Source organism: Amblyomma maculatum, chromosome 8 (assembly GCF_055883805.1).
Source record: "Amblyomma maculatum isolate TAMU_Amacu chromosome 8, ASM5588380v1, whole genome shotgun sequence".
Classification (NCBI taxonomy): domain Eukaryota; kingdom Metazoa; phylum Arthropoda; class Arachnida; order Ixodida; family Ixodidae; genus Amblyomma; species Amblyomma maculatum.
The window spans coordinates 84174957-84198773 of record NC_139351.1 but is presented as its reverse complement, the minus strand read 5'-3'; the positions used below and the strand labels follow the sequence as shown (position 1 = coordinate 84198773).

The window sequence follows — 23817 nt, the reverse complement described above, 5'->3', positions numbered from 1 at the left end:
AACAGTGTTACTTTCAGCAAGCTTCATTTATAACAGAAAAGTGAGCACCTCTTATGCACATAAAGAACAAGAGCTGAGTTTTGTTTTTTGATCTATTCTTATTTTAAATTTGACGTCAGGGTTTTTTCATTGCGTGAACATGCTATTGTTGTTGCTGGTCGGCAGGTGGAAACGTGCAGGCTCACTATAGGTCATAACTATTTGTTCCAACCCAGCAGCCATGTATGAGACCGAATTTATCTTGTCCCACTTAAATCAGAAACAATCCCGTTTCGGTGCTGCCGGGTCAAAAGTAATTAGAGCGATGTGTGTGTCATCAGTTTAGCCACGTTCGTACAAAGTATGAACGAATGAGAAAAAAAAGAGCAGAAGAGAAAAGCAATACATATCTAATTGTAATTTCTTCAATATGCATAACATTCTAACATAAATGTTGTATAAAAACATTCCATGGGCACATGTGATAGAAATAACTGATTTAAGATACTAGTCTGCGAATTAAGATGGAAGCATTGCGGTATGTGTTTACAGGCTGAGGAACAAGTAGGAAGGCCTGCAGCGTTATATTGCCAACCTCTTTCAGGCTTCCCGTCAGGTTGGCGCACTAGTTAGGGCGCTCGACTACAGCGTCCACGAATGCAGAATCGAATCGCAGCCCCGGCGGCCACTTTTTGCTTGAGGTCTAAAAAAAGCTAGGCACCCGTCTGCTGTGCGATGTCAGTGCACGTTAGAGAATCCCAGGTAGTTGAACTTTCCAGAGCCCTCCACTACGGCGTCTCTCATAGGCTGAGTGACGTTGGGACGTTACTCCCAATAAATCAAACCAAGCCAATCATTTTGACTTCTTTTTTTCTTTCCGGGGAGAGCCCAAATTGATCTTTCATTTGTCAGTATGCATCTCACACAAGGTACGAATAGAAAGCCGACAAGCACGCCCTCTTTAACCCCCATCATGTCTCATGCGACATCCACAATGGGCCTGTTTGCACTGTGTCGTTTAGGCAGGTCCATGGAGTTCTTCTCGCATAAAGCCCACATTTGCGTTTAATCTGTTCTAATGTGTACTACAAGGGACCCACGTGGGTCTAACGCGCACACTCCCGAATTCAAGGCGCGCAATTGCACATGTAGGACCTTAGCGCTTTTCTGTGGGCTGCTCCGTCTCGGTTAGCCTCTATTTTTTTTTTTTTCGACAGGTGCCTTGTGGTTGCGTTTTATTCTGCTGTAATTTACCGCAGAATAAACAGATACAGGATTTGAAAATGTGGGCTCAGTGTGTCCTTGCAACGCAGATATGAGGCTCATGTTCAGACAGGCGAAATTGCACGTACCCATTTATTGCCCCCAAGTCTTCATGTAGTTATCCCATGAGCTGATGCATCCCAACTTGGCCACGGGGGGGCAAACATGGGGCCCACATTACGTACTGCTAGATCTGTCACTCTCGCACCTTTCTTGTGCATGAAAGCGTTGCAAGTTGGCTTGTATACCAGACATCTGAAACAAGCGCGAACGAATATCGCATCTTTATGACATCACCAAATACGAGAGATTCAAGAAGCGCCCATGCTTTCCGCAAATCTTCCTTAAAAGGCTTGCCTGACATTTGCCGCTTGTAAACCATAACACTTGAGCTTTCATTTCCTTTATTGTAGTGCCACTTATTTGTTTTCAACAGCATGTGCTGCAGACGGCAGTGAAACATTTTGATTTAGCAAGCTCCCTTTTTCTTGCGTCTTTCCTTAACGAGAACATGAGTACGAGCATTCTAAAACTGATCTCAATTCCCCCTTAAAACTCGTCCAAACGCTCCGCATGATGTCCCAGCAAAAAACAAAAAAAAAAAACGCTGTGCGCTCTTTCGGCTTTTTATACGGTGATCGAAAGTTCTCTGCCATAATGACGGCTCTCTATGCACCGCAGAGCACATACGCTTGATGCAGAATTTTTTCGCACTAAAGATGTTAAAAGCAGCATACAGCGGGGCGCAGTAGTTACATATTACGGAAATATCGAACATGCTAAGCATATATTTACCGTTAGGTCAGGCATTGCCAGCTTGTGGTTGTTATCATAAGCCCAGACCTTAACACAGTGATCATCATCAGTCTGACTATAACCACTGCAGGGCGAATGCCTCTCCCAGATTCCTGCAATTACCCCGGTCGTGTGGTGGCTGCATCAACTCTACCCCTGCCAACTTCTTAACCTCACACCCACCTAACTTTCTGCCGCCCCCTGCTGCGCTTTCCTTCCTTTGGAATCCGATTTCTTATCATAAGCGACCAGATGTAATCTCTTCGCACTACATGCCGTGTCCAGGATCCTTTCTTTTTTATTTATGCGAGAATGTCAGTATCTTTTGTTATTTCTCTGGCCCACTCTCCATGTTTCCTATCTCTTAACGTTATGCCTACCATATTTCATTGCATAACTCACTGTTTTGTCATCAGCTTGAGTAAAAATCTTTTCATTAGCCCCCACGTTTCAGCCCCATAGGTGAGTACAGGTAAGATGCAACTGTTGTACACTGTCGTAATGCCGTAATGGCCGCAAAGTGCACAAAGCTTCTGAAATATTACTGCCGTTCAGCAATAGCAGCCGTTGATTTTTTCACAAGAATAACAAATCAAACCTCTTGGTGTAATAAAGTGAAGGCACTGAAAATGTGTCCGATGATTTAGAAAGGGATTAAAACATCGGACACACTTTGTAATAAAATGGTCATTAGGCTTCAGGGTAATTTCAAAGTGAAATATTTCTTGAAAAGTGCCCCGGCTCTGAGCTCTGTTGATTTGTCTTTCAGCTAGGCTCATAAGGTCATATATGAACCCTTATGTGGACCCTTGCGAAGATTTTTACTCCTACGCCTGCGGGGGATGGCTGCGAAGAGCCAAGATTCCGGAGAAGAAGTCCTCACACGGCAGTTTCAACATCCTTAACGAAGAGCTGATGAAGGTACTAAGAGGTAAGGCACTGCGTCCGCCTCCATGAGTTTCTCAGCGATATGGACCTTTGAGGTGGCTTGCATCATACTGTTCGTAAATAATGGGGATATGGTCTTGCAGTTACTTGACAGCCAAATTTCTTTTCCGCATAGATTTTGTTCCTGCAATTTTTTGTCTCTAGTTACCATGTCAGGTTTCTACGAGTTGATTTAAGTGACTCAGGTGCCTCAATGGTACACTTGGCGCCGTGTACAAAGACTTAAAATTTTTGCTCTCATCTCAGGATGCTTCAAAATTTCCTGCATTATTAAAATAGCTTACGCCGGCATTAAGATAACTCTACAGAATCTTCAAATTTCTTGTGAAAGAAAAACAAATTGTTCAGTTGATACCAAACAAGGGACAACACGATGCTTATCGTGCAGACCTTGAGCTCGTGTCCGTTACCACATAGAGCAGATCAAAACGGCAAAGGGAGAAGAGGAACGGGAATTAGGGATTCACTTAACAGTGAATGTAGTAGGTTTGGAGTATTATGGAGCTCTTAGTCTAGAAGGATTTGCTTTTTGAACTACTTTGGAAATGCGGCAGCCTTCGCTGGAAGTAATTCAGACTCGTATCAGGCAGTATACAAGAATGTTACACCGTGCCAGCCATAGGCGGTATGACGTTTCTTTCATTTATACTTTTGAAGTAGTAATTTTCTTTATTTCATTATATTTAGATTCGATAAATACCCAAAAATCTGTATTTGTCTTGATGTCATTGGCTGTTGGCTCTACTAGAGTGTCTTACGGACTCCTCCCCTTCTTATATTTTGGCGTTGAAATGCTGAGCCAGTGTCTGCCAGTGCGCCGAATGATTAGCCACGGTTACGAAGTGTTGAAAGCACATTATTCTTTGACGCTACGAAGACGAGATTTTCCGAAGAACCTGGCTGAACCGCGCGAACACGTGATCTAAATGAGATAAATAGAACCCGAGGTGATCGCAAACGAGTGCTAAAATAGGATTTACAATGACTTGAGAAGGGAAAGTAAAATTTCTGCGCGACGAAAAGAATTAAAAATGTTCTGGGTGGCTTCAAAGGTTTAAATCAAGTAGCCTTGGTAAACCTCGCTAAAGCTTTCATATGGATGGACATAATCAAGTTTGCTTCGAACATACTTGTTGGCCAATCGATGATGGAGACGCAGAAAGTGATTTCTTGAATACGTAGAATTTTGTGATAGCCAGAGCACAAAATAGCCTGGCGTGTTCAGCTCTTGGTAGGTTGCTCGTTATCAGGTTTGAAAAGCAACTGTACTATAAATGTTATGATAGCTTCTTAGTTTCTAAAGAATGGGGAAAGGAAAATGTTGGGAGTCTGTATGAGCCGGTAAAACATTCAAAGTTCGATTTATTTATGTATGAGGTCCTAAGTATGCCAATTCCACGTTTATTTCGGTTAATCTATAGAATTCCACGACTACTATTAAGTTTGAAAGAGACAAATGACGCAGACATCAACTGTAAATTCGACTCGGCAGTTTTTTCGTAAAGATTCAGGTCTAACAAAGAGACAACCAGTTATAGGAGACCAAAGATCGCCCTGTGAAGTCTCGCGCCTGGCTGGGGACGACGTTGAATTGCGAGCAATTATTGTAGAGTCAGCTGATCGATAAAATGAAAACAGGGTCATCTGACAGGCAAGAGGTTTTAGACCTTTTTCAAAAATGGACGAAGCGCTAACAACACATTCACAGTTGTCAGTGAGCGCTTGTTCATGTCTTCTTTCATGTGAATGTGTTGTTAGCGCTTCGTCCATTTTTGAAAAATGCTGCACCAACTGGCTCAACAAAAAGTCCTTCTTGAGGTTTTATACGTTTGGTGCTCATAATATCAAGCTTTAGAAAGCTTTTTGAATTTTAGCAGGACAGCATATCTTTGAAAAGAATAGTATAGAAATTGGCTAATATAAGTAAATGCGACGAATGTTCCACATCATAAGCAAAACTTCCATTAAACTGAAATTTTGCGTGCGGAAAAGAAGTTTCAATTGAGATGAAACGAAATTTCAGAAAGCCTTACAGAAAGTTTACAGGGGATAAGGTTAACAAAATGGCACGCGCATTTCGAAGGGGGCGTGTGGCCTCCGTATTTTCGAAGTCGCGAAATTAGCTTTAATATCCAGACGTCCCATATTACACTCTTATCTATAAACTCGAGCGAAAAATTTGTTCCCCGTGGCTATCCGAAAATCGGAAGTGTTTTCTTGTATTTATTAGCAATTTGTGTTCAGGTTAACAAGTTCAGGCCACTATAAAAAAAGATTTTGTTCTGGGTTGATGAATACCCAGGCTGATAGTTACTTTACTAATGCCGAAAGGGGTAAACTCTTAGTGACTATAGTAGTCCTCACAACTTCTTCGAGCTTAAAATGCACAGAAAATTGCAAAATCAGAAGTAACATTGACGCATCACTACACAGGGGTCTGCATTTTGCGGTCCGTATACAGTATTTATCCCAACTTAACTGAAATGAACGGAGATTTCCAGGGAGGTATATGATACAGTTAAACAAAAAAAAAAACACTCTACCAACAGCCTAACACTAAACATCCGATGATGTTAATCTAACCCGAAGAGTTGGGCGAAAATATACGCACATTATTTAGGCAGGCATCATAGCCACTCCATTTTTAGGAGCACATTAAGGGCGTCACCCGTAGCTTATATACATGGCAGCTGTTAGAGGCTCTGTTAGAGGAATAGGTTTCTATGAACTCTGGACTGTAGTCAAATTTACGGCATCGAACATCAAGATTGGACGGGTTCACAGGTATGTTCAAAGGACGGGAGTTCTACGCCCATGTAGACCATGTGCCGGAGCATGGAACGTAAACCAACACTGCTGCGGAGGCCATATATGAATCAGGTAGTTCAAGAGGAGGCTAATATTTATGTTTGATGCACACATCGTCGTCACCAGCGCCCATTCAGTGTGAAGCATTTTGTGGAGCTTGGTCGTCAATTTAGCTCGGGAGCAGTTTGCAAGAATCTCCAAATAACTACAACTGCGACTTTAATCGTAGAAGTAATAACAATCTGATTAGATTCTGTCATCATTATTTGGAGAATGTAGCTTTTTGTAAATGGAAATGTCAAATGATATTCGGTACCCTGTCCACCCCGAGAAATCGTTAACAGGGGACGAGATATACGTGAAAACAATACCTTACAAGTTTTGTACTTTATTTTTCAAGTTGGGGATGCATATCCGACATGAGGAGGTAAATCAATAAGGAGCGAATATTAATACTTTGAGAATAAAGTTGTGCCCCGCAAGAAAGAAAAGAACATCTTTATTTTCTGTTAGGTTCAGTTTATTTATTTTGGTTGAAACGAAAGGGGAAGACGAAGCAAAAGGCATACAGTCTGACAAAACCGATTTTAATTCACGTCTTTCTAATATATGGAGAGGGATTCCTTTGAATAACAATGAATTCATATATATATATAATAATTTGTTGGATAGTATTTTAAGTTTTATGGCGTCAAGGTATGCTTACAAGTACTGCATAAGTTTTCTGTCAATTTTTGCTCACAAACGTGTTGCCCCAAATTTTGTTACGTATTGTATCGCAATCGCAAGCTACAACACGTAATAGAATTTGTGGAAATGCAATTGCAAGAATATTTAGACAAAAACATCCACCAGTTTTTCAAAGAGATAAGTTGACACCATAAACCGTAAACAGATATCGCGACGGTGAGGAAGAATAATAGTTTCCATGCATATTTGTGCGCCTATGTGCATTCATTCGGCGGATTTCAAGTAAAAAACCTTCCTGCTCAAGTGCATCATTTGCATTAGTGCAATTATCCGCAACTAATTACGGTAGCTCTCTGAAAGTTAACTTTTTCTGAATGACGTGAACACTTCTTCGGTCATAGGTCTACTGGAAAGAATAACTGTTGGAGAAGGAACTCAGAACGTGCTTGGGAAACTTGCCCTCACCTACAATGCCTGCTTGAGTAAGTTTGTTAAATCTCTCTGCCCAAATTTTGCGAACGCTGCAAGACATGACTGTTTCTTTACGAACAGTTTATTCCTTTTGGCCTGTACGAGTAAAAACGCTCAACTTGCATAAATTCAAGGCCGAGCACTATTGGTCACAACTGTTTTGTTAGTGGTACAGTTCTTAGAATATGTTATCTCTTTTAGTAATCAATATTGCAGTCATATGCGCCTGTTCAAAGACCTATACAACAAAGATCTACCCAAAAGAAAGAGGAGCTTTCGACCGTTTTAAGGCAAGAATTTCATATTTTAAAATGCCTCCAATACACCCCAATAAGAGTACGGAATGAAGGAGTGTACTTTGAGCATGCAACGTAGAGCCTAAACAAGAGTGTAGTGAAATCAGTCGAAGTTATGAAAAACAAACCAATTCAAAATGTGCCTTTCTCTAGTACCTACCTTAACGCTTGAATACCTTTACCAGTCCATATAGATATATTAACCACATTTTAATTTCCAGAAGTTCCTATCACGCCCGATAGGCATGACGCTTTGTCCGAAATAATGAACATTTCTGGATTCGCCGATTGGCCTATATCTAGCACAAGTGTAAGCGATGTGATGCAGATGAATCACTATGCGGATGTCCTGCTCAAGGTTGGAATGGGAGCTCTGCTCCGGTACGACGTCACAAGAGATAGCAAGAATACTACGGCTCACGTCATTCAGGTAAGAAACCTAAGAAATACATTACAAAATTGCTAACTCATGCTACCCCCAAGCCAGGACTAAATAGATTTTGTCACATACTTACGTCGGATTGAAAAAGACAGAATAGCAACGCTGCGTGCGTAATACATGAAGTTCGGACGAGAAATTACCCAGCGGAGGACTTTACTTCCGCGTTTACCGTTCTCTTACTGTTTCAAGCTGCGCATTGTTGGCCCAAATACGACATGGTATCCCCGTTAATGAATATAATATATAAAATTTACATAGCAAATAAAAAAGAAGACTAAGCGAAGCTGAATCTTCGCCTTGACAGCGTGTTTTTTATTGTGAAGTTTTTGTAATTTTTTTAAGTTCATGAAAAGAAAGACGCCGAATTTGTCTCAGATCTCTGAAGACACCTAGACCTAAAAATAACAGCCTGAAAGCAGCAGTACAGATTTGGTCGGTTCGAATCCTGCAGTAGCAACCTAACCTTTGAGATGACAAGTAGAAGGATGCTAAATGGGAATGGAAATGAAGTGTGACTGCCCTCAGGTCTGCTCAAGGGGTTATTTATTAATTTAGACCCGATTTCTGTGCATACGTACGCGTTCCAACCTCGGCCATACAGGCATGATTGCGACATAGTGGTCTCACGCTAGAGATTAAAATGTTTCAAGGCACCTGCATGTATGACGAGTTCTTATTTCTCGTGACAACCGAAGGTACATTCTTTGCAATGCTGAAGTACTGTTGTTTGATGCCCGTTTTTTATTTAAAGGGAGCAAATAAACGGTTTCAAATGTGCAGCAATCGTATTAAAAGACATTACAGTTACCAGGTCAGTAGAAAATATTACAAAAGCCGCAGTTACGCCCTTGGAGAACGTTAACAATATTTTTTGCAACCACCTGTGTTTCGGGAAATGCAAAGGCAGCACGTCAAGTGATAATTCTAGTGTCACGGGTGGAGAAATAGAGCGCATGAATAAACTCTCGCTTTTTAAATAATGTGAATACCCCGAAGGTTTTTCGATTTCGTCCCCTTGTAAAAATCAAAACAAGACACAAGTCCCTGTAAAAATCACCAAAACGACACTCATGTCCACTTAATCGCAAACATCGCGAACGAGAAGGGAAGGGGAGGAAAAAAATTACAAATGCGGCGCTCTATTATGCAAAATCTGCACGCAACTCTTAAGCAGCAGAACACTTTGTTTCCTCTCCACTAGGGGCCTAAGCGAGAAGCAAATCCGTTCTGTAAAGCGCACAGTTACACACTCCCCAGTTCCTTGGCAGCAACCCGTAGCGATCAATCGGAGAACTTCAATGAAGAATAATTGCGCTACTCACACAGCTTTCGATTGAGGAGTCTTTAAGAGAATTAGCATGAAATCGGGTTCGAGCGCAACTGAACACGGTAATTCTTGATGACTGTGTTTGGAATGTATTATAGGTGCATTGATGAACGCAAAAAGTTCAGTTTGAACCTACTTGCGTTGGGTTTCGCCTTTATTTTATTTTTGTGTTACTCTAGAAGGAAATCTTCTGAATGGGCAAAAAATTTAGAGAACACTTAAGCTTCGCTGCTAGGGACAGGGCGCAATAGAATTAAGGTGTTTACAGCTACAGCTATTCACAAAACCTTGCGATGCGTCAGTGTACTTTACCAACACGAAGTTTCCTGAGGCCCTTTAAAACCTTACACTTCAGGTCAGCTTATATGCAGTTTGAAATAGCGTGGTAACTTAGGGCGCCCTTAAGGTTTCCCTGTAATCCACCTTTTTTATAGAAAATGTACAAAATGGCACCGTTTGAGAAGTGGTGGAAAATTCGCCTGCTACTGATTGAAAGCGTCCTTGGGAGACGTATCTGCCTGGATTGTGGCGATGTATTTACTTGACAACTACCGCCATCTGTCGCAAACACCTGTCACGAATGCGAAGTGTACCAGGCCTCCGCGATCATCTCCGGCATGCGCAGCTGGGCTTTTGAAACAGAAATGTGGGGTTCATGCGCACAGCGGTGCTACTATAAAGGCGGAGTTTATGGTGCGAGATAGCTAAGGGGCCCGTTCGAATTGCAGTGCTGTAGTTTAGCAGAACGCCCTGGTAGGCTGTATTGCGGTTGGAACATACCAAGCTGCGAAAGCGAGAGCTAAATTCGCGCCAAAGTCTGTCTATTGCCAAATGCACTAGTGTGGCACTGAGACTTCCTAAGCCTGCTCACTGGTTATAAACCGACAGCAACAACGAGAGTGTTGCAACTCAAGCCAGCTGGAACGGACTGCGTTCTGAAAGAGTATATATCACACCATTTCTCAGAAACTTCAATAATAGAGTACGTTTTTGCGGAAAAATGGCGAAGAAGTTTTAGGAAAATAGTATTGTTTCGCACAAGAAGGAAGCTGCTAGGTTTCGTTGGAGTCATTTGAATGCAAGGAAGTCTCCAGTAATGTACCTAAATGGATGAAGACAGCCAGAATAAATGCAATGATTAAAGAGCTATTACCGTAATGCAAAAGAAATGCCTTATAATCGGTGCAAAATATGTTTGGCCTGCTTTGTGTCCACTAATATATTTTGCTGCATCCGTCCAACTTTGCTAACCTGAAGCGAATTGTTGCTTCTAGCTAGCCTTGTCTGTTGAGTTATATCCTAGGAACGACTAAAATTTTAAATCTTCTACAGAGGTTGTAATGGATATCTCTTGCGCCTATTTCAGTGGTACGCACAATGCTGTATATCAGCCAATTCAAGTTTCGTCTACATACTTCCTCAATATTAAACGAAAAGTATTACAAATATTTTGTTTTAGCACATCAAAATGTTTGGCTTTCTCGCAGATTTCGGATATCGAATGCATTCATTGGTCGTTTTAGCGCACGATAAATAGAAACATACCACTGTGCTAGCAACTTTTCGATGCACTTTGCCCTATTTAGTATCAAAGCAAATGTTGCAGAATTTTGGCTGAAAATTTATAGTCTGGTATTAGAGCTGAATTGAGCCAATTGTCAGTTAGTTGCCGAACATTCAATAAAGAAGGTTATATCTTTTTCAGCTTGATCAAATGACGTTTCCTTTTGTGGGGCGGAATCAACTAATTAATCCAGAAGACAAGCACAGCAAGCCAATTATTGCTGCTTACAAGATACTAGTTGAAACTACTATGAAATACATGGCTCCTAGTATCAGTCAGTCAGAGCTTACGGCGATTTCTAATACACTTGTGTCCTTCGAAGGAAAGCTCGCAAACGTAAGTGAACCGTCAATTTTATAAAATACATTGGATGCTGCGTGATGATGGAACAAGTATATTGAATGCAAAGCGTAGTGGAGTAAGCTTTCTTATGCGGTCTCTGTACTAGGCAAACTTGTACTTTGGGCACTCTTTATGGTTGTCTACAGCTGTAACTGCAGCCAAAGTGAAAGGCTGATAGTTTCTCATAATACAGTCATTTGAAAATCCTTAGTACTTTTACTTGCTACTATAGTTTGCGTCGAATGCCTCATATGTCTCTTGAGTAAAGGGCAAAGGCTTTGTTAAAGGGACTATCAAATTCATCAAATGAGGTAAAGCAAATTGGGGGAGAGAGAGAGCTATTCCCTCACAAGTCAATTCACCGCAAGAATTTTTCAGCTAGCTTCATTAACACCGGATATATAGGCAAATAAACAATGCGATCCTCCTCTGCCCCATTAACTCAACACTCCCAGACACCAAAAAAAAAAACAACAACAAAGAAAACAGCTTGGAAACTCCGCCCCGGCCACAGAACGTCATTAGGTGACGATCGGTTCGCAGACTTCCGGTTGTCGCGCTTGTTTTCCCGAGCGTCGCCCACGCATTCATCGGTCTCTGTCTCTGCCTTCCCGTTTGCGTTTGCATAACAGCATAGCTTTAAACCTTGTCTCATGTCTTCATCGGCCGCCGGTTTCAGCCCTCAGCGATCCTATCCCAAGTCTCGAAACTCAACATGGGAGAGAGATCATACAATTACATCAAAGACTTCCTCACGGAAAGAACGGCCAAGCTCAGAGCGGGGGACCTCCAAGCACAGGAGAAGAAGCTGGGAAGCACAGGCACACCTCAGAGATCGGTCATCTCGCCGGTGCTTTTCAATCTCGTGATGATAGGAGTGGCCGAAAGGATCAGGAACATCGAGGAAGTCCGACATACTATATACGCGGACGACATAACGCTGTGGGGGGAAGGGGGCAGCGATGCCCACATCGAATCCACCCTACAGGCGGCCGTTGATGCGATCGAAGACCAACTCGACGGAACGGGGCTCAGATGCTCGCCGAGCAAGTCGGAGCTCCTCGTCTACCCGCCCGTCAAGCACCGCAAACCTAAGAGCAGCCCGAGAGAGTACGAGGCAATCAAAGTCAAGACCAGAGAGGGAAACGCGATCCCAAGAGTCAACAAGATCAGAGTGTTGGGGATGACGATCGAGACGCACGGCAGAAACGGCGAGACCGTCACCCGGCTCATTGCGAAAGCGGCGAACGCCACGAGACTACTCAAACGAGTCACGAACAAGAAAAGTGGAATGAAGGAAGAGAGCCTGATCAGACTGATCCACTCGTTCGTCATATGTCACGTAGCGTACGTGGCGGCCGACCACAAGTGGAACAAGAGCGAGAGAAACAAGATAGATATGCTCATCCGCAGAGCCTACAAGATGGCACTGGGACTGTTCGAAACAACGAGCACCAAACGCCTCCTGCAGCTAGGGGTGCACAACAGGCTGGAGGAGATAGCGGAGGCCCAACGTGCCGCACAGCTCGAAAGACTGTCTACGACCAAGGCCGGCCGGAAAATCCTGGACAACCTGGGAATTGGATATCAAGGCAGGGAGCAGACGCAGCTCTCCGTCCCCGATGAGATCAGGCGCAACATCAGTGTAGACTCGGTACCGAAGAACATGCACCCGGAGTATAACAAAGGGAGGAGAGCAGCGAGAGCCAAGGCGCTGATAGACCAGCACGCGGCCGACACACACGCACGCTACGTTGACGTGGCTGAGTATGCCAAGATACACGGGTTCACGACGGTCGTCGTCGACGCGACCGGCACCGTTCGCACGACCGCCAGCACGAGATGCACCAAGGAAGAGCAAGCGGAGGAGGTGGCCATCGCCGACCGCGACTGCCACACAGTGCGACTCGAGGCAGGCGGTGAGAAATTACGCCAAAGGTAGGATAGCGAAAGAAGCTGTGCGCATACTGCAGGCAACCAAAAACGACGATGGCAGCAGACAAGTGAGAATCAAGTGGTTCCCGGCGCATGCGGGCGAGGCGTCAGACCGCAACGCCAACCACAATGAGACGGCACGTGCCGTCTCGTTGTGGAGCGCGCGCGCCTCGGCGTGCACACGCCGAGGCGCGCGCGCTAACGGACTGCGCCTCGGTCGACTGGCCGCTGTGATTCAGCACCAAAGACCGAATGACCGACTACAACGAAATAACCAAGGTGTTCCGCCTAGCTCGCAAAACTTTTCCACCTCCTTGCTCGGGGCTCAGTAGAGAGCCAGCCGTTTTATTCAGACAGCTACAGACGGGCTCACTCCCCAGCCCGTCGCTGATGCATAGAATGTATCCCGAGACGCACCCGACAGACAAATGCAGAGTCTGCCGAACGGAGACGGCCGGCTTCGCACACATGCTGTGGAATTGTACCAAGTACCAGGAAGAAGCCAAGTCTGGGAGGATCCCGCCGCGACTGGAAGCAGCCGCAGGGAGCGACAATCAAGAGGAGCAACTCTGGGCCGTCCAGCAGGTCATCAAGGCGCTGGCCCGGCAGGGAACCAGCGAGCCGGCGACGGCGAGCGGGGACCCAGGCCGCGCGGCCGGTGCCCAGAGGACGGCGTAGGCCCCGTCCGGAGCGCGCGCGCGCGAGCGCGCGTTCTACTGCAGGCCTCGAATAAACGTTTTACCAATCCAATTCACTTTCTTGAACTCTCGGAATTGTGTGCGGCAGCAGCCGAAACGATCCTGGTCGTTCGCGAGCGCGTGCCTGTAGCTAGGCAGGCTTTGGCCCACACACCGGCGGCCGCGCAGAGGAGCACTTCCCTGCATATCCCTTTCCCATTCAGCGCAAATCAGCGTGCAGTCCTGCCGAGTACGGCTTTCTACAAGACCCCGTTCTTTTGTCGCACTGCTCCTATGTCAGTAGCTTTGGTACCGTCTCCTGTGTTTGACCAATGGCAGCCGGTCTCCTCGCGGAGTTGACGCGATAGCAACTACACTGCATGGAGGCTGGCATATGAGTTTGCGAGTTGCACGCGTGCAACTCGCAAACTCATGTGCAAACGTGTCGTGGTCATTTTTAGCCAGGACCGCTTTCATGATGGTCGGCGAGAGGCATCTCTTGTGGAGCATAACAAATGGGATGTACACGTATTATTGGCGAGAGCACGGACCGTTGATCGCTACAAAGTTGGGATATCGGATTAGAGGTGAGCACTAATTATTTGTCCCCCAATCTTAAGAATTGAGATTAACAAAATCTGTAGTGTGGTGTTTTTTTTTTCAGTTATTTCGCGCATCGTTTAGGAAGTGCCAATGCGTAACATGCAGGTATGTTTTATCTCATGTGCACGCATCGCCCGAGCCAGAATCGATGGCACAAAAAAAAAAGCAGCTCTGCACATGCAGTTAGGCGGAGTAGGTTGCCCCGATTTCCGCAACTACACGCAAGAATCGCTCACAGGAGCACGCGAGCGGCTAGGCTATGCTAGAGATGCAGCGAAACAGCTGATTTTAAAACGCCGTACACTGTGGCTTCGATGCCAAACAACCAAGACCTAGCAACGACCAGAGAGCAGCGCACGACCGAAGTGCGGTCGGCCGCAACGCTCGTGGACGGCATCTCTGCGGTAACCTGACGGTATCCGATGCTGCACTTAACCTGTGCGAATTTGTGTACTTTCGGGTTGAAGCTGAGGGGCAGACCTTTTTTGAAGCACGTTCCATTTAATTATCAACATGCCGCACAAATTGTCGATGCTGTAAAGAAGAGACGGGACTACAGTACGCTGTTGCTGCTCTGTACGTCGGTAGACGAAGGTTGACGCTGCATATTTCATGTGTCGGTACTGCCCGAAATATAATCTTATGCAGAGTGTACAATTTGTGAGATGTTGAATCGGACCAGCTCGGGCTCTTTTCGCACTCCGGCGCCGACGCGCGCATTAGTCAGACGCCACCACCTTCTCGATAACATCGCGAACTGAAGCGCCAAGCTCAGGGGTTGACGCATGCAGAGCATGTAGCCCTCGAGCAGCTACCGGAAGTGCATCTGTGAGGTAGGGGTCGTGCGGCTACAGCCAATGGCAGCCTGTCGTGGCCTGTCACTCACGGCAGTATAGTCCCAAATCTCACCGCCACGCGGGAACCGAGCAGCCAGCAAATTTTAAAAGAAATCAGTTTTTAAAAATTACTAATAAATCGCTGCCTATGCTCCTGGGAATTGTACTCTGGGGAAATACTAAGAAGAATTCGTTCTACCCTTTCAAAACGTTTGTCAGTGACCTCTTTGGCCATTGCATAGTCCTTTTAAGTTTAGAAGGCAGTGGCAGAAGAGAAAAGTGAATATGATTCCGCATCAATCCGAAACCGATGGCAAATTTAAAAGCCCTCTTTTTGCCAATGGAAATCAACGGTGAAAACAGGTAAAAACATTATATACACCCAAAATTTCCCTGTATGCGCTCTGTTCTGTGTCTCTCTCACATCCCTGTCTTTGTGCGCATCAGGCTTCCCCTACATTAGCAAACTTCCCCAACAAGCCCAAGATCCTTGTTGTCGGGACATTTTGCGCAGCGAACTTAAGTTATTGAGCCTTTTTGAAAAGAAAGTGCTTTTATTACAGCATGTTCAATACCAAACCTTATTTTTTGTTTATATCAGTGATAACTTTTATATCATATTTCCCTTAATTTCCTACCACACCCAACTTACACGTTAATGTGTCATGTAACCTCACAAAACTTGCCTTAAAATTTTCGAAATACTAAAAAAAGGATTATTCTTGTAGCTTCAAAGGTTTTGTTACTTAAGTGGCCATATGTGCCAGGGTTGACAAACCAATGCGAAGGATGTTGTTCGAACTATTTATTTCATGGCGTAAAATTGGGGTCATAATTTGTAAATATTGTAGAAGGTTTGGAGTCCAAGAATTTGCTTCAAAAACATTCAGTAGGGCTCTTTTAGCGTTCTTATGACTCCTGCTCTGTGAATATGCAGGATCAAGTATTTCAAGCATTTGTGCCACTCATGTGTCCACTGATTGTTATCTTTGTCGGTGTGCGCTGATTATTTCCAAAGCGAAAATGAGGTATCTTGCTACCCACATTATATTTCGTTCGCCCGGCGTACACTACAACCAGCACGGTGTTGCTGATGATCAAATCTCCTACGCTCTAGACTTTTGAAGACGGTTGAAAGTATAGAGCCGAAAAAATGTAACTTGTTGCAACGGATTCTTAGTAGTCGGGAGGTTGTTTCCAAGCGTCCATTGACCATATTTTTATGGTCTTCTTGTGTCCGTACTTAAGCTTGAAGACTTATTTAGCTGTTTTAAATATTTTAATGATCCACAGCTGACTGCAACCCCCGAAGAAAGAAGAGATGTCTTGTCTATTTATTATCGCACAACTATATCCTCCCTGCAGAAGATTTGCAAAAACGTAAGTCGGTATTTGATATGCCACCAGATAAAATACGATTCCGTCATGTTATGGTTCCGCAAATTTATCACAAAGAGCTTCCGATGTATTACCTGCATCGACAGTCTTCTGCGTAAATATGGCAGTATAGTTCCCCTACAACCTCGGAGAGTAATCATAAATACAAATTGGACCATTATGATGACGTAAGGACTTTCGGCATTAAAATTACTCCTTGGGACTATAGCATTATCATGTATTTTTCTCTTCTCTTGATTTGGGCGTATTTGTCTAGCTAAGGTAGAGTCGAGATGTTAATTTCATGAATATTAAGAGTAAAAATTACAAGGTGCTTTACCTAGCACTAGAACGATGTTTAATTTATAACATTATAGACATAACAAATATAGGGGCGTTCCGCGCCACAAAGTCAGAGAAAAAAGTAAAAAACGTGCGCAGAAGCATGGGAAATGTTAAGGAGATATTTGTTTTTTTCTGCTATAACGCCCGTCACCAGTCTTCATTTGGTTGGTAGTGTGTATATATTTAAGAGATAGGAAGCGTGCAGAGTGGGTCAGAGAAATAACTCAAGTTACTGACGTTCAAGTAAAAATTAAGAAGAAATGGGCATGGGCAGGACATGTAGTGCAAAGAGAGGATAACCGATGGTCGCTTAGGTTAACAAACTGGCATCCAAAGGAAGGAAATCGTAGCAGGGGGCGGCAGAAAGTTGGGTGGGCGGATGAGGTTAAGAAGTTAGTACGGTTCAAGTGGATGCAGCTAGCACAGAACCGGGTTAATTGAAAAAATATGGGAGATGTCTTCGCCCTGCAGTGGGTATAGTCAGTCTGATGATGATTATATATTTAAAGAGAAGTTCGTTTCGGTAAGATCTAAAGGTTTCACTATGTAGTCCCTAATTTTGACAGTTTAATGGACGCCCCCAAAATGAAACAACGGGACTTTATTTCGCGTTGCCGATTTGCCGGGCTCTCAATAGCCTTTTGAAATAACTAATTATGCACGTAATTGTCTCCCACTGTGCGCATCACACAACGCCTAGGCTCCAAAGTATGCTTCAGAACATTCTTTCGCAAAATGGAAAGCGCACCTTACGTTCAATACGTGATAGGTAGGCCACCACCTACTAGTTAATGCTTAGGTTTTATTGAGGCGAGAGCCGTTAACGGCTCATGTTGTCGTGGTCAAAATGTGTCCCTCTTTTGCAACGGCTCTGATTGGCGAGGCGGTATGAAGTCATAGAGATCTCGATCAATCACAGAGCACCAACGCAGTATGCACAAATGCGTGTTTTATATGGCCATATGGCAAGCAATGGTCAATCACTAATTATATAATATATATTGAATAATTACAAATTAAAACTAATTAGGTATTTTAATAAATAAGTAACGAATAATTTTAAATAGCTAAGTAAATATATAATACTTCGTACCTAATAAATATATTGAATAATTAATTACTATTTAGTGCCAGTTGCGTAGCAGGATGCGGCACTCAGGCTTTCGTCTTTTACTACTTTAAAGTCCCTCGTAAATTTTTAGCCTCATTAAGGAACTATAGCTCCATTAAGAGCCATTTACAGCATCGGGCTCCTTTTCAGTTTCCCATTCTAGGTGTTCTGAACAAGGAATTCATCAAAGGAGACATAGTTCTGACGGAAGACGAAACAATAGAAGTCCACGCTTTGAAATACTACAAAAGATTGGCGAAACTTCTGGAAAAAACCAAACCGTAAGGAAGTCACAGTATTACAAATTCAACGTGAAGTGCATGAAAAGAAAATGAAAATCTCTGCAGCGTCATCCAGTGCAAACCTATAGCGTGCAGCTTTATACAGAAAACCACTTTCAATATCTGAACCATAGTTTACCTATGGTAAGGTACAGGTATAGACAGACTGTCGAAAGTGCTTCACTCTTCTAAGGAGTAGGAACGTTCAGATTCAGCAGCATTTCCTGCGCTTACGACGCGTAGTTAAGACGGCAATAGAAAATTAATTAGTTGTGTCTACAAACATTTGCTAAAATATGAAATACACCGAGAGGTTATTTATGAGTACATAATAACATGCTTATACGCAGCCGGAAAATACGCTAGCATGCTATAATTAATCTTTCGTGGAATGCTTCAAATGCTGCTTACTGCTATGTAAAAATTAGTAGTGCTAATTGAAGTTCAAGTTGAGGGAGTTGAAGGCAACCACTGAATAACAAAAAATTCACTTAGGCAATAGAAAATCGAAAAAAGAACACGACACTCAGCAATGTCAAATTGGAGCACGGCTCTTTGGGTCGCAGAAAACGAGGCGTCTTCGTCAGCGCGAAAGCGGGAAACCTGCTTCCATTCTGTCAACGCTGCAGTCCTCCAGTTGTCACTGCTTCTGGTTGTGCTGCGTAAGTTAGCGGTGAATAGGATTTATTTTTTTGTAGACAAAGTGCAGCGCGTTTCTCACATCTTCTGGTTGGGTAACGGTTGCTAGATGAAAATATTAGAAATATTATGTTAATACAGACATTTAGTTTAGCGCTACCGCTTACCGCTACCATCTACCGCTACCGCACAACAGTCAGTACGCATGCGCAGGTCATCGCAAGGCCGACAGATGCCGCCACGTTCCTGTAAAATTCCAGCGGACTCGGCACGCAAGGACCAATCAGCGTGTACTGTGCTGACGGCGCACGGTAGCGGTATACTGCCGCGGTAGGCGGCCGCTGTAAGCTAAAAGTCTCTTATGACTGAAAACTAAATTTAGCACCCTATAGTTCTCAGTGACCTCTGGCGCCATTGTTAAGATCTGTGATTTTGAGATTGAAATGCTCCAGTTCAAATAAACTTATTCCGGTTTTTCTTTAAGCGATTTCTTTTGTTATTTTACCGGATATTCTTTTAAACGTACAAAAATATTTGGAACGACACTTAAGGTTCTTTTTAAAGGTAGAATTCGATAGCGCAAGATATGAACTAGGATTCATAAGCTGCTGTTTGCAAAAATCCAAGTCCTCAAAGCTGCATATGAGTATGAACTCTCGCTAGACGTCGAGTATAGTTTTGTTCCCCAGGTTGGCCTTTAATACGTGCAAGTGGGTGGGCAGCCAAACCAGTCTATCCCTGGTACATATAAGCTCTGTCTGCAAGTGTAGGATGCGACAATATTAACGGGTTCTTCAGGATCCCAGTGCTGTCATCCACCGGACATATCAAGGCTTGTGTGTTCCGAACGGCCATGATGAGTTGCAGGACGCTCTATGTATTCTTGCGCGCCAGGTTGGTGATTTGCTTGGCCCCTTATAGCTTTGCCCTGGTTACGTGATTGGCAACGGAGAGGACAAAGTTCTGCAAGACAGGAATTGGTGCGTAGGGATAGTGCCTAAATAATTTTCACGTAGCCACATTATTATACGCTCAAATTAAGTGGCGATGTGTCCCATGAAATGAATCAGACTTGTTTCTTGCTTAAACTATAAATAACGAAATATTGAGACTTGATGTGGTGAAGGCAGTGTAATATTAATGAACCAACCAAGTCTATGAGCATGTTGTTTTAATTAATATAAGTGCCTTATATCATAGAACCCAATTTCGTATTGGGAATGTTTGAACTGTTTGAATTGGCTAGTTTTTAGTGAGATAAATCACTACTTTCGAGGCTTTTAGAGGCTATGTACTTGTTGTGTTTATGAGCCAATCTGCATTACATAAATGGAATAAATACTCTGAAGTAAACTGCATCGCAAAGATGTTCTTGCCAATGGAGTGAAAGAAAAAATTAACTAGGCGATGCAGAAGCTACGCATTTAGCAATGTTTGAGAACAAGCAGGTTCAGAATCTTCAAACCGACAGCGAATTGCTGCAATTTCTCTGGTCTCAGGAGGGACCACGGAAAATTGGTGATGCTATTGAATATATACCTAAAGCATTCATTGTGCCCTCATTTATTAGTAACCTTTGTTATAGTGCCGCTAAAGAGGTGAGAAATTCACAAGCGCTTTAATACTTCGCAACATCTCAGCGCAAGACTTCGGTTTGGGCAGGGTAGTGCGGCAAAGTGGTGTTGTTTATTTCAATTAGGTACACTGAAATATTCGATCGTGTTTTGTATAACTTTGCTGAGAAAGGAAAGCAGCCAACTCTACATCATGCAAAATTGCATTTGTTAGTTTCATTTTCTTTTCAGCTTAGAGCGCTACGTTTGTGCAAGAGGTTTTTAGTGGAAGGTATGACGAGCTATCTAACCTGGTCGCATTGCGTCTGAATTGCTAGAAAGCGTAAAGTACATTTCGTCAGTTGAGATGTCTAAAACAGTATTTAAACAGGTGCAATGATAGAAATCTTGTAGCAAATAACTCCGGAAAAAAACGCTTTCTTTCACAGTGTGACGTTGTTCAACTTCATCGGTCTTCGTGTGATGTTCACGTGGGCACCACATGCGTCAAAAAGTATCCGGGATGCTTTCTTCGAGTTGAACAAGGCCAAAACAGGAATTCAGGAGAGACAGCCTCGCTGGGAAAAGTGCACATCCTTGATGAACAAGGCGATGAAAGAGATCACTGGCTACCTTTACGTGAAGGAAAAATTCACCCCTGAAGCGAAGCGCGAGGTAATCAATAGCAAGCCTTTTCTAATTTTGTTTAGAATCTGTCTATTTTAAAGTAATGCTATGAAATGCCTAGAAGAAGCACGAACCACCGGCTCACTGTTGAATTGTTTTGGCAGTGCATTGGTCCTATGTAGGGCCGGGCATCGAAAATACAATATCAATGTTTGGGCCATGTTTTATGCTGCCTGTGCCACGCAGGAAATATGGACATCGGCGTTCGTTTGACTGCAAATTTATTATAAGTAGAGTCGCCACATTCTTGCTCTTTTTTGCTCATCCCGCTCTTTTTTGACGAAAGACGCGATCATCATTTCCACTTTCGTATTCTGTTATTTCGACGCCTTTGATGCTCTTTTTATTTCAGGTTATAGTAGCATGTGTTTCATGTGTGAATATAGGTTTTCTTGCATGTCTCTCCAGTTGCTTATCGTAGCCTTGCGTAGCTTCTTTATGGGGCTTTTGTTGGCGACGATGGTGCTACCGATGCAGTTATCACTGAAACTGCTGCCGTTTGTATTGTTCGACATAAAATTTCGCGTATGTCTGATACAGGAGAGCTGAGTACAAGTGTCTTCGATAACAGTGTTTTCTATGCGATTTGGATTCAATTCTGCAATGCGGTCACCTATTTGGAGTTTTTTATTTGGAAATTGAAGTTGCTTTTCGTGCTGCACGTTTGAGTAGTTATTCAACTTTGGGCTTCCTCTGCTTTGTAGGAGCGCACATTCCCAGTACAAGACATTCTATTTTGGTCTTCGGGAGGATTTTTAGGTTGATGAGGTCAGACTCTGTCTTTTAGTTCGCATCAAATTCCACGAATTGCCTTATTGACATGACTGCTCCCTAATGGCTTCAATTTTCATTCCATAACAATATATCCAGCAATAGTAGGTGTATACTCATGTTTTTGGTGCTTTAACTTGTCAATAAAGAAATAACATCGCAGAAAACCTCTGTTCTTCGCTAGCAACGAAGGTTGCAATTTGTTTAAAGCATTGATAAACATGCGGGAAAGTGCTCAAAAACTTTACAGAGGAAGCACATCATCGCGTGAAAACAGCAGAGCACTTTAAGAAAGAGGCTTTCAATTTTTGCTGCGCTAAAAAGGCGATCGTTATGGATGACGTCACCCTCCTGGGTCATAATAAACATCAAATGAAAAAAGACAATTCGTCCAAGTGTTTAAGATCAGTAGCACCAGCACGAGAAAATATTATAGCATTTCTTCCGGTCGTGTGTGAGAGGTAACGACTATGAACGACTGTAGTCATCAGGGTGATTCAAGGCAGGTAATTGAAGACTCCACCGTTTAATTTATTCGGTTGGCTTAGACGTTATTTTGTTATGTTTCTTTATAAATAACTTATTAATAGTTCGAGTAATACACCCACTTAAAATTTGAACACTAATCTGGTTTCCCTATTTCCATCTTAACGAAGCAGCAATGCATTTGAGCATGCATGATGAGTACACCTACTAGTACATGTATAGTACTGCAACTAAAAGCATTTTAACAATACTGGAGTTTCTTAACAGCTTCTTGACAATTCAACCAACCAATCAGATGATTATTTCTAAATTATGTGTTCGAGAACTTCTTAGAAAAATCCCACCAGATGGGATTGAAGGTGCACATAGCTCAAGTTGGATGGCAGCATAGAGAAAGCAAGAGCAGTAAAGCCAGGGTGATATCACACGTTACGACTGTGTGAAAGAAGACCACTATACAGAACACAATGCGCTGAAATGATAAAACTCCGCACATTCCAAACAACACAGGAAAAAAAGGATACCTACACAATAACGCCGAGCGAAAAGAGCAAGGCGGTAAAGGGAGCACAGTGGCACAAATATGCCACACAATGAGGTACAGACTTTCCTGAAGAGTGCGTACGGCAGAGCCTGGGGCTTGCAGTACTATCCTACATGGCTTTATAGGTCTAATATTGCCGTCATTTGATATCCTAATTTTCTACATTTACATTAGTTATCTACCGCACGTTATGGGTGAATTTCGATAACGTGATTCTCAATGAGACGGCATTCGACTTCGCGTCTATTTGTGCTCAAGAATCCGGAAACCGAGCAAAGTTGCGATTAATACTTTATGGCCTCTATGCCTCGGGCAACTAGACGATATATAGAGGCGAAGTTGTGCTGAGATTTCTCCCTCAGTTATAGAGAAGCATTATATGTTGAAACTGTGGGGAGGGGGCACATTTACCCTTCACTTCACCAACCTTCCACTGGCTATTTAAAATACCTTGCCTGTGATATACGTATGTTGCCCATCGATGAGAGCACTCGATATTTTTCGCCTTAGCGCGAGTGCAACGTGCATCGGTAGCCAGCGACCGGTTTACAACACTAAGAGTGTGGTAGTCTCCTTCTATTTTCCACTCGTTCTGGACTTTGTTTAGCTTCCGTTGCCCCTTTTCCTCACAGCTGGATGCCCTTTCAGCTCTCCCCCGGTCTTTTCTTCAAGGCTTGCAATTTTGTGTGTCTGCGCGAGAGGGTGAGCAAGCCAATACCCGAAACATGGAGATGCATTCCACTTTTTGGCGCTGGTGTTGACGTAGGCGGTGCGCGTAAATTGTTTTGGTGTAGTGTTGTGTGGTGTTGTGTTGTGTATCTTCTCATGTGATTGTGTTTGTTGCGCCACATTTTTGGGTACCTTGCTTTGGTGTCCCACCATAACGATCTCGTGCCTTTCCAATGTCTTTATTAGAGCAAGAAATTCAAAAATACTGTTCACAGAATACTTTTTTATCTGACGTGATTTTGGAGTAACACCTACTACAAGATACAAAAATTTCCTAAACTACTCCGGCTGTCACGAGGCCGCCTCGGTATGTCCATA

At 43.3% G+C, this 23817-nt stretch overlaps 1 protein-coding gene across 1 annotated transcript in view; it reads left to right on the top strand.

Annotated features, from left to right (window-relative positions):
- The first annotated feature begins 2810 nt into the window (after positions 1-2810).
- LOC146181671 (neprilysin-1-like) overlaps positions 2811-23817 on the top strand; it is a 36918-nt gene continuing 15911 nt past the window's right edge. Inside the window, exons 1-7 of the mRNA XM_084576677.1 lie at positions 2811-2968; positions 6885-6965; positions 7472-7680; positions 10725-10919; positions 16270-16356; positions 17960-18090; positions 20732-20957. Of these exons, the coding sequence (XP_084432803.1) occupies positions 2827-2968; positions 6885-6965; positions 7472-7680; positions 10725-10919; positions 16270-16356; positions 17960-18090; positions 20732-20957 (1071 nt within the window). The 5' untranslated portion in view covers positions 2811-2826. The remainder of the gene's footprint in view (positions 2969-6884; positions 6966-7471; positions 7681-10724; positions 10920-16269; positions 16357-17959; positions 18091-20731; positions 20958-23817) is intronic.